The following is an 18,413-nucleotide window of genomic DNA, read 5'->3' on the forward strand; positions in this document are numbered from 1 at the left end:
CCACACCCGTACTTATATCCTGTTTCTAAGCACATAGCGGGCAGCAAATCCTAGGCTGTTCTGTGGATGGGGTGGTCTTCAGTTTGCTGGCTGTCGGGATCCCGGCGCACAGTACACCGGCGCCAGAATCCCGACAGCCGGCATACTGACACTTAATTTCCCTCTTGGGGTCCACGACCCCCCTGGAGGGAGAGCGCCACCGAGCCCGCAAGGGGCTCATTTGCGCTCGCCACGCTGTCGGTATGCCAGCGGTCAGGATTCCGACGCCGGTATGCTGGTCGCCGGGAGCCCGGCCGCCGGCATACAATACTACACCCCTGTGGATGCAGTCACATCTCAGCTGATGTATCAGGAGTTTTGCATTGAGGTTGCCTGCTGTGTACAGGAATATACAGTGTACAGCTCAGATTCCTCCAGGGCAATGAACATGAGCACATAGAGCGCACAGTGCAGAGCACACAGTATGCTGCTAGTCTTAGGGGTCTGCCGCTCACTGACACCCTTATGTTTCCAGCCCCCATAGCAGCTGAATTGAACATTCCTGTCAATGCTACTTCTAAACATAGGAACAAGTCAGGTATAATTAGATCAAATTAATTGCTGGGATCTTTTGTTTAATTACAGAAAGAAAAAGGAGATAATTAAATTCTCATTATTTGCACAAGCTTGAGTTTGAATAATAATATAGTCAAAAACAGTGACATAATTGTCACAAAGAGAAATATTTTTTCAAATGTATAGAAATAGCAGAGGGACATTATAGCAAATGCTCAGTCTGGATACTTTCATAAAGTACTATAAAAAAATTATGTTAATGGTAATGAATCAAATTCTATCAAAATAGTAATATCAATAGAAATTGATAATGCTGATTTATATGCAGGAATGAAAAGCTATACCTTATACACACTTCAAATACACTTTACCATGAAGCCGCTGCGGCCGCTAAACTTAATACACACCCTACGTACATTGTACACTGTTTGCGTACAGAGTCCCGTACAGTGTACGGACTTTGCGTACACACGCCGCGCTGACGGTACAAAGTACACGCAGCGCATACACACCCAGAGATACATTTTAAACCTTTTACAGCAATGCAATGCGATAGTAATACACTTTAAACCTTGGCAGGGAAAGGAAGACACGACACCAGTTTGTAGTTAAACCACTGGGTTCCGACACCACAGCGTATTATTGCTGAAAGGGGGTTACAATATAAACAATACAATACAATACAACAGAATAATGGCTACATTCAATGGTACATACGTGATTGGATTTGCCGCGATACCCGGTCCGGTCCTCGGTCATCTAATAGATAACTTTGTGAGTCTTGTGTTTGACCAGTCCTGCTGCAGGCTCTCTTTATACAATTCATCTAAAACATAACACAATGGATACTGTAATCTCTTTGTCCATTGGACACAGGGATGGTCATTTACAGTACAGGAGAGGTCATAGGTCGGTTTGAATAGGTGGGCGATGTCTGTTCCAACTGCTCTTGTGGGTGGTCTCCTCTGGATTCCCGCCGCATACATAATGGGGGTCATTCCGAGTTGTTCGCTCGTTGACGATTTTCGCAACGGAGCGATTAAGGCAAAAATGCGCATGCGCATGGTATGCAGTGCGCATGCGCTAAGTATTTTAGCACAAAACGTAGTAGATTTACTCACGTCGGAATGAAGAATTTTCATCGTTGAAGTGATCGGAGTGTGATTGACAGGAAGTGGGTGTTTCTGGGCGGAAACAGACCGTTTTCTGGGAGTGTGCGGAAAAACGCAGACGTGCCAGGATAAAACGCAGGAGTGTCTGGAGAAACGGGGGAGTGGCTGGCCGAACGCAGGGTGTGTTTGTGACGTCAAACCAGGAACGAAATGGGCTGAGCTGATCGCAGTGTAGGAGTAAGTCTCGAGCTACTCAGAAACTGCTACGAATTTTCTACTCGCAATTCTGCTAAGCTAAGATACACTCCCAGAGGGCGGCGGCCTAGCGTGTGCAATGCTGCTAAAATCTGCTAGCGAGCGAACAACTCGGAATGAGGGCCAATGTACAGTAAATACAGTTTATATCTATATTCTGCTCCTGCACATAACTATCCGCAGGAACATGCGATCTTCCTCAAACCATCACCGGAATGTTACCCTTAAAATACCCTACAGCTGGATACCAAACACCACATTATAACCTTGTTCTGTCCCCTCCTATCCTGTAAAGGTGAATCCCTTTGTTCTGTTACCATTTAAACTGCTGTTACTTTCTGATGTGGTGCAGGGAGACTATGTGCACATTGTGCACTATTTGGATTAAATATGTAATGTGTTTTGATAGCTTTCCATGCGTTCACAAACTCTACCGTAAATACTCATACCACGCGCTAATGCGCAGGACCGCGGGAGCGACCATACGCAAATTGCGGATATGCGCACGCACGGCAGAACAAGTACACGCGCGGAGGCCATCTGTGTGTAGTTTGTACGTGATGTGTGTACTGCAATATTTTTCGACTTTTGCAAAATGGAATAGGGACCAACAGACAAAGAAATACTGGTAACTGACTGTTTTCCAATGGTCTTGTAAGACATTGGGGGAGATGTACTAAGCCTTGAAAAAAAGTGATACATTTCACAGTGATAAAGTACCAGACAAATATTATTATTATTATTATCCTTTATTTATATGGCGCCACAAGGGATCCGCAGCGCCCATTGCACAGTACATAATAAAATGTGCAAACAAGAAAACAGCACTTACAGTACAGGACAAAATAGGACAGGTATAGAAAACCCGGGGGTAGGTGCCATCAAAGGGAGTATGGAGTATAAGTGAAAGTAAGAAAAGGCACATGAGGAAAGAAGACCCTGCTCTTGCGAGCTTACAATCTAAAAATCAGCTCCTAACTGTCATGTTATAGGCTGGGTTTGAAAAAATGACAGTTAGGAGCTGATTGGCTGGTACTTTATTACTGTGAAATGTATCACTGATCAAGGCTTAGTACATCTCCCCCATTATTTGTAAATAACCAGATTAATTGTTGAAAATATCAGTTGTACAATTATCATGTAATAAAATAGAAAATGTTCAGTATTCTCTAAATTTACTCTCATACAGTACATACAAACTAGGCGAGATTGGGACTATGTGCGTCCCTGTAATTGGTATATAAACATCCAGTGCTATAGGGCAGGCATTCCCAACCACGTTCCTCAAGGCACACTAACAATCCAGGTTTTATTAATGTCTATGCTTGAGCACAGGTGACTTCATTAGTACCTCAGTTATTTTGATTTATCCATATGTGCTGAAGCCTGGATATAGGGATGGCCATCGACCATCGATAATTCAAAATCATCAATGGTTTATGGCCGATGTAGAATACTTTTGCCATCGATGGGGGAGAACCAGATGGTTTCCCTCCATCGATGGAAAGGTATAACCAAATAATTTGTATATTTTTTAATGTGGTGCCGGGACACGGAGCATAGCTCCACCCCCCAACACCCGCTAAGCCTCGCCCCTGCTTTTTTCATTGATCCGCGGAGCAGCCAGCACCTTTCAGTGGTGGCCATCGAGTGGTGCAAACCATCGATGGTTCACCATAGATGGTTTGTGTACCATCGATGGTTATCATCGATGGGATTATCGATGGCAACCATTGATGGACACCCCACCGATGGCTATCCCTACCTGGATATCACTGAATCCTGCACTGTTAGTGTGCCTTGAGGACCGGGGTTGGGAATGCCTGCTCTAGTGTAACAGCTAGGACAGTGCCTTCTATTTGGTTAGCTGACCCAAAGACTGCTCCTCTGTTGTCTGTAGCGGGTGTGAGTCAGAGCCCCGCCACTGCATATTGAGTGCTTTGGGAGTTACAGTACTTCTCCCGTCTTCATAGGATAATGGTTATTGTCAAACTGCAGTCACATTTTCTTTGCCACTGAGTCTTGCTGTGACTTGTGATGTTTTCATGTCCCCGAATTATTGCTTAGCATTGCTCAGCCATTTATCTGTGTCATTCAGCTATCATAATGATGTTGTCTACTTATCCTCTTCGTGTTCCCTCAGGTGGATATCTGGTCTTTGGGGATCATGGTGATCGAGATGGTGGATGGTGAACCTCCATATTTCAGTGATTCTCCTGTAGAGGCCATGAAAAGGTTACGTGACAGCCCACCTCCCAAAATGAGGAACTCTCACAAAGTGAGTGACATACTCTATTAGCCATCAATAGAGAGAGAGAGAGATTTAGGGGTCTATTTACTAAGCCTTGGATGAAGATAAGTTGGACGAGATAAAGTACCAGCCGCTAAGCTCCTGACTGCCACGTTACAGGCTGTGTTTGAAAAATGACAGCACTGGTACTTTATCTCGATCCACTTTATCTCCTTCCAAGACTTAGTAAATAGACCCTGTGTATCAAGATGTGGGGGTACCAGATTGCATAACAAATTGCCTTAAACAATGAGGAGAATGCATGTTTATGTTCTATCAGATTATTGATTGAGCCTCCTCATTTTTTCTATACAGGTTGAGTATCCCATATCCGGAATGCTCGGGACCAGGAGCATTCCGGATATGGGATTTTTCCGGATAACAGTTTTCCTGTTATCTGTATTGGTTTCGGGGATCCAGCGAGTCGGCAGGGGGGACCGCCGTGAGCCCAGCACGACGGTGAGGGTCCCGGGGAACTGGCGCATCAGTGGGGGAGTCCGAGGGGTCAGCGGCGGGTACTGGGAGTCAGCGGCGGTGAGGGAATGGCTGCAAAGCCACTCCCCCACCTGTCTGTGATTGGCCGCAGACTCCAGTGACGTCATGACGCCGGCCGCGTCATGACGTCACTACAGGACTGAAATATTCCGGTTTTCGGAATATTTCGGTTAACGGGTGTCCGGATAACGGATACCCGACCTGTACACCAAAAAATGTATCTTTTATATAGCATAAACTTGCATACTTCTCATTGTTTAAGGGGGTATGCTACGTGTCCTGTATTCTGAACAAAGTTGTTGTGAGACCCAAAAATCCTTAAATTTTCCAGCGGCATCACAATCTCTGTGGCCACGCCCCCCCCTCTGGAAAAAAAAGAAGAAGAGCTCCATGTGCCAGCAAAGGAAGACATTTGTTACCTTCAGCAGATGACCTGGGCCACCGCTATCCCCTCCAACAAGCCTGGTCAGCGTAATCAGTACCCCCCTCTCTCTATGTCCCTGAGTTGAACGTCTCTATTCCAAAATATGTTATCTTTATTAAAACACTCCGCCAACACATTACTGGGGGGTATCCGGATGGTAGGTCGACAGTACTTAGGTTAGGTGTTAGGTTGCCTTGAGAATGGAGTTTGGGAGCCACTGGCCTTATAAGAGTCGTTCTCACAGGAAAGGGATATACAAATCCCTGTACAGCAGCCTCCTGCCTCTGTTGTATTGTGCACGCGTGGCCTTATAGCTACACCTGTGCCGTGTCAGACAAGACAATGAAGTGATAGTGAGAGCTACCACTTCTTACCACTTGCCAAAATCTTTTCAAGGATAGCCTCATATCGGAGCTGCTGTCTCGGCAAGAGATCCTTGATTATTAGAAAGCTTGATATTGCCATGGTAAGTGATGTTAATGATGGGGCAGGACCTCATGTTTGATAAATAGGGGCCATATGCTTATTTACAGAGTATGAGTAGAGGTATACAGTACCACCAAAGAGCCGTTCTGCGGCTTGCACATGATGCCCAATCACAGCCTTATATGAGTGATAAGGAATGGATTCTCTACTTTTGGCTATAAAATAATAACGCTGAAGTCAATCCTTGATTTACCAAAGGAAACTAATATATTTCAGGGTGTTGCAGACATAAAGAGCAGAACATGAATAAACACTGTTAATAATAACCAAGTGATGCACTGCCTAATATATCCCCTCAGTTTAATAAAAAGCCGCACCAAATGCAATAAAGGTTATTATACTGTAAAATGATATATATTAATTGTATAGTACCATGTCACCCTCTAACCAGGGCCAGAAGGAAAAGAACCAGGGTGGGGGGGGGGGGGGGGGGAGGTACATTTTCGCTGTCTGTACCATGTAAAGCTGCCCCCCCCTCAATGACCACCTCACAGCTGGCACCCGGAGTAAAATGCCTCTATTGCCTCTGGGAGATATGCTACAGATTAATTGGAAGTCTGTAGGAAGTGCAGTGTATCTAGCAAAGAAGTAATACAACTTGGGTTTAATTTTACATATGTACAGTATATACTATTAGCCTAGTTATCCTTGGCGCCATTAGACAAACGAGAAAAGACAAAAGTTATAGTGCGTCCAAATCAGTGATGACACATTTCAGTTGCTGGTCCACCATGATACCAGGAGAGAACCGTGGTCACATCACTGCGTGAAATATCTAATACAGATACTTAAAGAATAATAAGGGATATGTACTAAGCAGTGATAAAAGTGGAGAAGTGAGCCAGCTGCTCTGTATACTTTTATACTTTTACAGTATGCAAATTATAAATCTTACGCCAATACTGACTGGTTGCCATAGGTCAGTGCCGGATTGTGGGGGGGCCCAGGGGGTAAGTACCCCTGGGCCCCGCTTTCTCTGGGGGCCCCCCAGCCGAAGCTGCTGTACACGGACGATACTGCCTATCTCCAGGCTCCACTGCCAGTAGCAGCAGCGGCAGTTGCTGGGAGAGTTGCTGCTGGCGGTGGAGCATGGAGAGCAGCAGATTTGTCCCAGTCTCCTGCATCTGTGTCTAGGTACCCGCTGCGGCGCTGCTTTTTCCCCTCCTCCAGCAGCGCTAGTGAGGGCAGCCGTGAGAGCGCAGCAATGCGCCGCCGGCACTAGGGTGAGTACCACCGTCCCTGATCGGTGACACCGCTGCTGCGGAGATAACAGATAAGTGAGCTGTGTGCCCTCTGGCCAACAGCAGCTGCCCACCGTACAGTCTCTCCCCTTGCTGGCCACTGCTGCACTCGGTCATATGCTGTTCTGCATCAATTAAGCTGCCACTCTCTGCAGGTGCTGTAAGGGACCAGCTATAAGTGAGTGTACACTTTTAAAACAGCCAAGCCCCCAGTGACTTTTAGACATCGCTGTGCCACTGACACTGGAGGTTGAGACGTCATGGCGTCTCATCCCCGAAGAAGCCAACGAGGAGCGGGACTAGGGACACTGGGGTATAATTAAACTACGTGACATGCTGAGAGACCTGCAAGTCAGTACTGAGGTCAGTTAAGGGGGAAAAAAAAATCATTAAATCTATTTTATAGGATCGGAGTGAGAGCTTCATTAAATATATAAAGGGTGTGGGTGGTGTCATTAAATATTTAAGGGGAAGGGGGAATCATCGCATATATAAGGGGTAGTGGTGAGGGGGGATATTTAAACATGATATTAGAGGTGGATGTGATAGGTTGCTGGGGGGGGTAATGCACTGTGAAGGACCCACTAGCAGCGCGTTGCCAACATTTCAGATGTTTAATTACATCTTTTGCCAAAAGACATATGTAACATTGGCAACACGCAGCTTGTGGATCCTTCACATGTGCTGTGCATACCAAACTGAACCACATCTGATAGTATATACATACAGATAGGCAGCACTCCCTATCTGTATGTATACTATCAGACGTGGTTCAATTTGGAAGTGCATCGGGGGCGTGGTTATATTTATTGGAGTGACAGTCTTCGGGACTATATATATATCGACTGAACCATTAGTTTGGCCCCGTCGCTTGGAGTGCCGCACCCCCTGTGATGTGTGTGTGTGTATATATATATATATATATATATATATCATGTGCAGGACCTGTCCAGGGGGTTGGGGACATAGTGGGCGCAGCCAAGGGTGTTTCAGTGAGATGAGCGATAGGGCCCCCCCTGTCTTAAGAACCCAAGGCCCCTCAAAGGCTTAATCCAGCCCTGTCATAGGTAACTTCTCCACTGGCTCACTTCTCCCCTTTTATCACTGCGTAGTACATCTCCTCCAAAGTAAGAGGAAAGATAAGTGAAATTAACGTTTGCTAAATTGATGTGAACTTTTTATTAAATGATATGGCTCCATCTGTTTTATACAAGTGCAGAGAAATGACATTAACACTGCTGGTTTCATTTATCATTGCTCCCCATCTGCATAACCATTGTGTAAGGATTATAGGAGTATTTTACTATGTGACGGGTAGGAAATGCTCATTCACACTTTGTTCTGTAACAGGGCTGCAAAGGTCATTTACTGATGGCAAAATATACAAAGTCACAGTGCGCTCATTTGTTGCCCTGATGCACCTATCCATCCACCTCATACAAAGAGAGTTATGCTTTCCTGCATACAATGTACCTGGATGGTGGAAAACTCCATCCCACTGAAAGTATAGGCTGATGCTCTATACTGGAACCTCGGAGAATGTGTTATATGGAGCCATTCTGTGGAGCCACCTGCTAACCTGGAAATGCACCACAGATGGGATCCGGTCTGAAGATCGACAGTGTCTAGGTCGACAATGTTTAGGTCGACCACTATAGGTCGACAGTCACTAGGTCGACATGGATGGAAGGTCGACAGGGTTTCTAGGTCGACATGTGCTAGGTCGACAGGTCTAAAGGTCGACATGAGTTTTTCAAATTTGTTTTTTTTTTCATACTTAACGATCCATGTGGACTACGTTTGGAACGGTAAAGTGTGCCAAGCGAAGCGGTAGCGGAGCGAAGGCACCATGCCCGAAGCATGGCGAGCGAAGCAAGCCATGCGAGGGGACGCGGTGCACTAATTTGGGATCCCGGTCACTTTCCGAAGAAAACGACACCAAAAACCCCCCAAAAACCTCATGTCGACCTTTAGACCTGTCGACCTAGCACATGTCGACCTAGAAACCCTGTCGACCTTCCATCCATGTCGAGCTAGTGACTGTCGACCTATAGTGGTCGACCTAAACATTGTCGACCTAGACACTGTCGATAAAACGAACCACACCCCCACAGATATAACAATCTATATAATCAATACAACTCATCTCCACTTTCTCATTTACATGATAAAGTTCCGTAGACAGCAGGTTCCTGTTAGCTTTGCTGCCTGGGGAGCGTGTACGTTGATGATGACAAGTAGAGCTATATAACAACAACAAGACATAAATGGCTTTTAGGTGTCACATTTATATGTGGCTTAAGAGTCTACTAGCAATATTCTTGTCTCATTCATCAGTAGCAGCCAGTGCTGGGTTAGCAAGGCTACTGGGGAGGTCGCCTAATGCCCCCAGTACATTGCTATATCACCAGCATTGGACTGGCTGGCCCATCTGGGGGGTATGAGTAGGGGGCTGCAACAAAGAACTTGTCTGTGTGGTAAGGAGGAGCCAAGTGTACGGGGCAAGGGGAAAGAAGGTGCAATGCAGGGAGTGTAATTAGTAATTTGTAGATCACACAGTGACATTTGTAAGAGCCACACGTTCCACCCAATGGTAAAAAGTACACTTGTATAGAAACATGGGACAGACAAGAAAATCAGCTCAGCCCCCCCCCCTCCCCCCTTTCCCTCTACCCCCCACAGCAGCTGCACCTATGGTAGTTACTGCACCCTTGGTGCCATGCTGTGGCTACGATGAAGTTTATGCTCCTTTAAAGCTCCTGATGCAGCCCGCAAGTTCAGGCATTACTTCTTCACAGCACAGTCCTGTTTGGACTTTGTATACACTCCAAAATATACTGGTAGTTTAATTGACTGCTGACAAAAATGAATCCCAGTGTATGTGTGTGTGCATATGGTAGAGAATATAGATTGTAGATTCCAATAGGGCAGGGACTGATTTGAATGGCCAGATGTTTCCTGTAGAAGTAATGCGGTAATGTGTGCGATATATAAATTTGAGAGAGGCCAATAGCCGTGGGGGGTGCATAATGTTAAATGGAGGCACTACACTGTAGCATAATGTGCACGGGGGGCTGTCTGGCATACTGTGAACTGGGGAACCACATTCTGTTTCTCATATTTGTGGTGCTGGGAGTACTTACACATACATTTTATATAACATCACCAGTGATGTATATCATTGTTAGAATTGTATTGGTAAAGGCACTGGCGTGCGCAGCTCATTTTGTTAGGGGGTGCACCGTCGGAGGGGTGTGTCTAGCATCGCCTTTTGGGCATGTCTAGCACCATCTATCGATGGTCAACGCACATAAAATATCCACGTTTGTACCAATCCTAATAAAGCAGGTACATTGTCAGATGTTGTGGTGTGCACCAAACAAACACCCCTGATGGCACTCACTGCAATTGCACTGCTCCTCCTCAGCCTCGTCTGGCTCCCCCTCTCTTTCCCCTGCAAGCTGCAGCAGCTTACTTACAAGTTGGTAACTAAACTGACACTGACAGTTGCAGACTAGTTACTGCTGCTGCTGGAAAAACGAGTGACGTGTCAATGCTGCTGCCGACCGCCTGCCAGTATTGAATTTGTCTTCCTAAGAGGAACGCTGGCTGCATGCTGATCCTCATTAGAGGCTGGCGTTGGCATAGCATAGAAGGAGAGAGGTGTGTATGTGGCGGGTGTGACGGGTGGGCATGTGAGCAGCACGACGTAATCACGTCACATCACAGTTTTTGTGCATGGTGGTGGAGCTGGGAATTTGAGAGCGGTGTCAGTGGCACCCTTGATTAACCCAGGCGTCCGGTCAGTAATGCAGTCCTGACAGGGTGCAGCACAGAGGGGACAGTAATCAGCCTGCTCGGCGATCGTTGCATCAGGCATGTGAGATCGGGGTGCCAGACATTAGGGGGTGCTTGTGCGCACCAGGAACCCCCCCTGCGCACACCTATGGGTAAAGGGCCCTCACAAGTGGTAATCTGACTAAATAGCTCTTCAAAAGCATGTGGTGATCATGGTGCTAGCAGAATAGATGGAATACTTGCTGATTGCTCTCACTTCCTTCCTAGGCATCCCCGATTCTGCGAGATTTCTTGGAGCGAATGTTGATACGTGAGGCAGCGGAAAGAGCCACAGCCCATGAACTTCTGGATCACTTTTTCTTACTCCAGTCTGGCCTCCCAGAGTGCTTGGTGCCTCTGATCCAGCAATATCACAAGAGGAACTCTACCTGCTAATCTTGGGATGTGCATGTATACCAGATACTTTCTCTAGAACCTGTTCATGAAGCCGCTCCGTCTCTTCTACTAAGCACAATAGAAGAATCACGGACATTGGTTAGTGGCGGATGTCACAGGTGCAATTCACGCCACGTCCAGAGTCTGACTACGGTGCTGCAGATATCATTGGTTTTGCAAATATAAAAATAATGTAATAGCTGTGGTAGAAGAAATAATCCACTTGGGCTCCACAGAGCAGCGTCTACTCCACCTTTCAACAGGGTAAAATGTGATTGTTTACAGTAGTTATTAACCATTTCAGTGCATGGAAGTGCAGCAAACTTGCTGTACTGGCATCAGAGTGGTAAATGATTTATTTTTTACACTGGAATATAAAGATATACTTTGGACCACTAGTACAAAGGCACCTTATTTTCTTTTCCCCAAGCACAGCTCATGGCTGTTATTGTTCTCAAGGCACTTCCTTAGATAGCCAGCAGGGGTCTGGTTCCACACAATAAATACATTATATGGTTTGTAGTGTGCTGTTGGCTGTGTTTGGAATTTAAATAGTTAAAAAGACAGTACAATGTAAGATCAAACCTAATAAATAGCTCCTATTGGGACGTTTATACAAGTAACAGATGCTAAGTTGGTTGCAAACAGTGTTGCACAAAAAATGCAAAAGACGAATTAACTAGGTAGCAGGGTAATTGGATGTTACGACAGCTATCGCTTCGAAACAGCTGCAGAATTATGTGATACATGCTGGTCAAATAATACCTTCCAATAAGAGGGTTATCTACTTTGTGACATTTGTTGAGAGATACATATGAAACAATTAAGTGTTCTATGAATTTTATGCACTTTTGCGTGTATATGTTAAAAAGTCGCGTAGCTTAGCTGTTTTATGTGTGTGTGCTTTTAATAAATGTCTTTTAAAGTGTGAAGCTTTAGAACAGTGGAGCAGATGTATTAAGCCTGGAGAAGTGATGAAGCAGTGATAAGTGCAAGGTGATAACGCACCAGCCAATCAGCTCCAATATGTAAATTGACAGTTATGAGCTGATTGGCTGGTGTGTTATCACCTTCCACTTATCACTGCTTTATCACTTCTTCTGGGTGTTTCCCAACCTTTGTCCTCAAGGCACGCGAACAGTCCAGGATTTTAGTGATATCCATGCTTGAGCACAGATGGTTAAATCAAAATAACTAGGGTACTAGATAAGTCACCTGTGCCAAAGTATGGCTATCCTTAAGACCTGGACTGTTAGTGCACCTTGAGGGCACAGTGGTTGGGAACTCCTGCTTTAGATACTAACAGAACATGCCACATGCTATGTTAATATCAGGCAGATTATGTTTTTAACTTGATTGGAGCAATGTTAAGCAGACAGAATTCATATTAATATTACAAATATTTGTGACAATATATGTATTAGAAATTAATTACCAGGACGGTATAATACCAATCATACCCTGAATCTTTATACAAAGAATAATTTTTGGTTTTTAATATCACCTGTTTACTTTTCAATTTGTAATGTTGTTGCCTAGGTTTCATTTTGCTTGTTAAGAATACTTACTACATTTACTTTGCTTCCCAAAAGTGTCAACAAAAAGCTCAAGGAATTACATCTACATGAAATGTTCAGATTTTGTAAAACAATTTTTTTTTTAATTATTATTATTTTGTGTTGGATAGGGTGTTATGTAGAATCCTGCCCCAACTCCTTTTGTTTAAATTGACAATAAAGGGCAGATTCAATTCCACACATTAATCCGCACATTTTCTGCCCAATATGGTAGGCTGGTTCTACTGACCCCTCTATAAGCTTCTCGTTATAACCAGCGGTAGTTGGCGAAACGGGTTCCGGTGTCTTTGGTGCTTCATTAAATCTGCCGCTAAACGATGGATTGCATACTTTTTTAGATAACTTGAAAGTTGAGGCCATTATAATGAAATGTTTTAAACTATAAGGTCAGATTTAACAACAAGAGATAATGGGGTTCGGTTAGCATTGCCAGCACTCATGTGACTGACACCGGTATCCCGACACCACTCAGAATCCTGACGCTGGAACACCGACTGTCGATATCCCGAAGGTAAGTATTAGGGCCACTGTTAGGGTAGAAACCGGGGGCTTAGGCACTAGAGGGGGTGTGGTTAGCTATGGCCAACCCAATCCCCATCCTGGTGTCTAATCCCTAGCTGCCACCCACACTATCTTAGCCCTAGCCGGCAGCCCAGGCGGGTTAGCGTAGGGGACAGGGGAGGGGAAATTAATTACCACGTCCCCTGTTGGTATTCTAATTGTCGGGGTGTTGGTCATGTGACCATCGGCATCCCAACAGCCGGGATCCTCTATCACACCCATTATATTCTTGTTATCACTCGTTAGGAGCTGGTGCTCCAGCAATCAGTTGTTGTCATGTGTTAGTTTGAAAAAGGACCTTTAGGAGCTGATTGGCTGGAGCACCATATAGCATTAATAACCAGTAATAAGAGTATTGCTCGTTGTTAAATCTGTCCCATAGTTTGTAGTGCTACTTTGTGCCAACTTATCTCCTTCCTCTTAAAAAGGATTTAAAAACATCAAAGGGTTAAATCTACAGTGTCCGTCCAGTACTATACTCACTGGACCACGTGTGTGAACGTAAAATAGGTGTACTGTACTGCTGCTGTCAAGTGTAACCCATTTATGTACAAACACCAAGCACTTTGAACAGAAATGTTTTAATAAAACACTTTGAAAGTCTGTCATAGCTTATTATGTCTGATAGTTGTTTTCTGAACGTTTACATTTGCACCGTCTCCAGTTCCTCTCTGCGCTGCATCAGATATCTGCTTGGAAGAAGATATTCTCCAGAAAGAATTTGTCTTTAGAGATTATTCTCTTCTATAAACAAAATGTACCCTTCATTCACAGACAGGAAGTCAGAGAAAGATTAGGTTATTTCTCTGCAGTTCACTGATGTTTGAGAACTTCAGCTGGGACCAAAAGTGTTGAATACAATTCAAATAATCCTTTTTCTAAAACATACTACAGTCGTTACAGAAGTCAGTCATTTGAAGTGGAAAATAATTCACGAGTTATTCATACTGTGTAATGACCTGTTTGTCAATATATCATTTATATAGTGAAACAAAAATAGGATTTTAATTACCTACCGATAAATCCTTTTTTTGTAGTCCGTAGAGGATACTAGGGTCCACATTAGTACCATGGGGTATAGATGGGTCCACTAGGAGCCTTGGCCACTCTAAGAAATCAATAGTGTGCACTGGCTCCTCCCTCTATGCCCCTCCTACCAGACTCAGTCTAGAAACTGTGCCCGAGGAGACGGACATATCCTGAGGAAGGATGTAACAGAACAGTGGTGAGATTGGAATCAGCACACACAAACAAGAGGAAAGCTATGCTAACCAAACTTGAACAGGAACAGCTGAACCAAAACATTACTTAACAAAGTAACAGTACAGGAAAAAATAAGCACTAGACGGGCTCCCAGTATCCTCTACGGACTACGAGAAAAGGATTTACCGGTAGGTAATTAAAATCCTATTTTTTTCTACGTCATAGAGGATACTGGGGTCTACATTAGTACCATGGGGATGTACCAAAGCTCCCAAACCGGGTGGGAGAGTGCTGAGGTTCCTGCAGAACTGACTGTCCAAACTGAAGGTCCTCAGAGGCCAAAGTATCGAACTTGTAGAACTTAGCAAACGTGTTCGAACCCGACCAAGTAGCTGCTCGGCAGAGCTGTAAAGCCGAGACACCCCGGACAGCCGCCCAGGAAGAACCCACCGACCTAGTAGAGTGGGCCTGTACTTTAGGAACCGTCAATCCTGCCGATGAATAAGCCTGCTGGATAGTAAGCCTGATCCAGCGAGCAATAGACTGCTTTGAAGCAGGACACCAAATCTTCTTGGGATCATAGAGAACAAAGTCTAGAAACTGTGCCCGAGGAGACGGACATATCCTGAGGAAGGATGTTACAGAACAGTGGTGAGATTCGAACCAGCACACACAAACAAGAGGAAAGCCATGCTAACCAAACTTGAACAGGAACAGCAACAGCTGAACTAACAACATTACTTAACGAAGTAACAGTGCAGGAAACACGAAGCACTGGGCGGGCGCCCAGTATCCTCTACGGACTACGAGAAAAGGATTTACCAGTAGATAATTAAAATCCTATTTCTCTTACGTCCTAGAGGATACTGGGGTCCACATTAGTACCATGGGGATGTACCAAAGCTCTCAAAACGGGTGGAAGAGTGCGGAGGTTCCTGCAGAACTGATTGACCAAACTGAAGGTCCTCAGAGGCCAAAGTTTGAACTTGTAGAACTTAGCAAACGTGTTCGAACCCGACCAAGTAGCTGCCCGGCAGAGCTGTAAAGCCAAGACGTAGTAGAGTGGGCCTGTACTTTAGGAACTGGCAATCCTGCAGTAGAATAACCCTGCTGGATAGTAAGCCTGATCCAGCGAGCAATAGACTGCTTTGAAGCAGGACACCCAATTTTCTTGGGATCATAGAGAACAAACAGCGAGTCAGATTTTCTGTGACGAGCTGTCCGCTTCACATAGATCTTCAAAGCCCTCACGACATCCAAGGACTTTGAGGTAGCAGAGGTGTCAATAAGCACCAGAACCACAACTGGTTGGTTAATATGAAACGCAGACACCACCTTAGAAAGAAATTGCTGACGAGTTCTGAGTTCAGCTCTATCTTCATGAAAAATCAAATAGGGGCTTTGTGAGACAACGTCCCCAGTTCCGACACATGCCTTGCCGAAGTAAAGGCCAACAGTGTAACAGTTTTCCACGTAAGAAACTTTACATCAACCTCCTGTAAAGGCTCAAACCATTCCGATTGTAGAATTTGCAACCCCACATTAGGATCCCAAGGTGCCGTGGGAGGCACAAAGGGCGGTTGGATGTGCAGAACACCCTTAAAGAACGTCTGAACTTCAGGGAGGGAAGCCAATTGTTTCTGGAAGAAAATGAATAAGGCAGAAATCTGGACTTTCCAAGGAGCCCAAACGAAGGCCCACATCCACACATGACTGTAGAAAAAGGAGAAAACGTCCCAGTTGAAAAATTCCACTGCAGGAAATTTCCTGTTTTCACAGCACGAGACATATTTTTTCCAAATACAGTGGTAATGTTTAGACGTTACCCCTTTCCTGGCTTGGATCAGGGTTGGAATAACCTTGTCCGGAATGCCTTTCCAAGCTAGAATTTGGCGCTCAACTTCCATGCCGTCAAACGTAGCCGCGGTAAGTCTTGATAGACGAACGGCCCCTGTTGCAGAAGATCCTCTCAAAGAGGCAGAGGCCACGGGTTCTCTAGGAACATCTCCAGTAGATCCGCATACCAGGCCCTTCTTGGCCAATCCGGAGCAATGAGAATTGCTTGAACCTTTTCCCTTTTTATTCTTTTGAGAATTCTTGGGATCAATGGAAGAGGTGGAAACACGTAAACCATCTGGTAGACCCATGGAGTCACCAGAGCATCCACCGCCACTGCTTGTGGGTCCCTCGACCTGGAACAATACTGCTTTAGCTTCTTGTTAAGATGAGAGGCCATCTTGTCTATCTGTAGAATTCCCCACCGACGTGTTAAGGACTCAAACATCTGCGGGTGAAGGCCCCACTCTCCTGGGTGGAGGTCGTGTCTGCTGAGGAAGTCCGCTTCCCAGATGTCTACTTCCAGAATGAAGATTGCCGACAGCATCACCGTGTGTCTTTCTGCCCAGAGAAGAATTCTTGTTACCTCTGACATTGCCGCTCTGCTCTTTCCGCGCTGTTGGTTTATGTACGTTACTACCGTCACATTGTCCAACTGAACTTGAATGGCATGATCTTGAAGAAGATGTGATGCCTGTAGAAGGGCGTTGTATATGGCCCTTAGCTCTAGAACGCTGATCGGAAGAATTGTTTCCTGACTTGACCATTTTCCTTGAACTGTTCCCCCTGGGTGACTGCTCCCCAACGTCTGAGGCTTGTGTCTGTGGTTAGCAGAATCCAATTTTGAATCCCGAACCTTCGACCCTGGTCAGGTGAGAAGTATACTTGCTTCTGGAGAAGCTGGTAAGCCTGATTTGAAAAATCTGTGAGGTGGGAGTTCCTGAAACTCCAGTCTGTATCCCTGGGTGATAAGGTCTTTTACCCAGGGATCCTGGCAAGATGTTGCCCAAATGTGACTGAAACAACGTAACTAGGCTCCCACCTGCCTGCCTTCCAGGCCGTGCGGTCCACCGTCATGCTGAAGGCTTTGAGGAAGCATAACCGGAGGTCTGTTCTTGAGAACCTACAGCTGCTGGTTTTCTGGGTTTACTTTTATTGCCTTTGAAGGCTGTAGAAGAACCCTTGGGTTTGCCTTTAAATTTCGCTGTCCGAAAGAACTGCAGAGTTGGAGCAGAGAAAGTTTTCCTAGCTGGGGGTGCTGCGGAAAGAAGGTATGTAGACTTACCCGCCGTATCCTTGGATATCCACTTATCCAGATCATCACCAAAAAGGGCCTCACCTGTTAATGGTAGGCTTTTCACGCCTTTTCTGGAATCCGCATCCGCAGTCCACTGGCCTGAGAATGTGCACTATCCTGAGTACAGGGTAGTGAGTCCAGGGGAGGACAGACACTCTGCTGTGCAGGAAACACAGTCCCTGGACATGGTAACGTGAAAGGACACACCCACACCCACAGACAGAAGATGAAAACACAGTTTAACCCACACAGAGCCCGCAGGGAGACACAGAAAATGGACCCAGCCACACAGCGCCCCTGTAGCCAAGTAAAAACTCAGCTGGGTCGCCACACCAAGTCCCCTATAGGGCTTAGTATACTACAACACTCCCCCTTCTAAAACCTCCTGGTACCGCTGAGGAGACGTGGAGTCTTTGTGGAGGAGCTGCGCTTCCCTGTGATTCCTGTCAGTGTAAGCTGCAGAGGGAAAATGGTGCTGGTGAGCTGCAGGATCTGCTCTTAGTGAAGCCCTGCCCCCGTAATGGTGCACGGATTCCCGATTTTTTTTTATGCTGGCCTGAGGTATTAGTGTGCCTAACAGAGGGTTAAAACCCTTGTTAGGTCTGTTGGCCAGTGTGGGTAATCATTGGTGGCTCAGCGCGTCCCTCACAGCGGGACACACTTATGTGTACGTCCTCCTGAGTCCCCTGGAGTAGGGAGGCCAATCCCGGGCCATTTTTTCAATCCCGGGTATCTGGATTGAAAAATGGTCAATCCCGGGATTCCCGGGATAGGCTTTCAACTGTTTCTGGCCATCCCCCACGCCACTTCCCACCTGCCCCGCAGACATTAAAAAAAGTACAAACCTG

The 18,413-nt window shown here is 45.6% G+C and overlaps 1 protein-coding gene across 2 annotated transcripts in view; it reads left to right on the forward strand.

The window, feature by feature from the left end:
- Positions 1-13,832, forward strand: part of PAK6 (p21 (RAC1) activated kinase 6) — a 174,853-nt gene extending 161,021 nt beyond the window's left edge. For both annotated transcript variants that reach the window (XM_063947512.1, XM_063947513.1), the window contains exons 8-9: positions 4,066-4,200; positions 10,924-13,832. In XM_063947512.1, coding sequence (XP_063803582.1) covers positions 4,066-4,200; positions 10,924-11,091 — 303 coding nt within the window. In that variant the 3' untranslated portion in view covers positions 11,092-13,832. The remainder of the gene's footprint in view (positions 1-4,065; positions 4,201-10,923) is intronic.
- Positions 13,833-18,413: the final 4,581 nt, after the last annotated feature.

The sequence above is a fragment of the Pseudophryne corroboree genome, chromosome 12 (assembly GCF_028390025.1).
Source record: "Pseudophryne corroboree isolate aPseCor3 chromosome 12, aPseCor3.hap2, whole genome shotgun sequence".
Lineage (NCBI taxonomy): Eukaryota > Metazoa > Chordata > Amphibia > Anura > Myobatrachidae > Pseudophryne > Pseudophryne corroboree.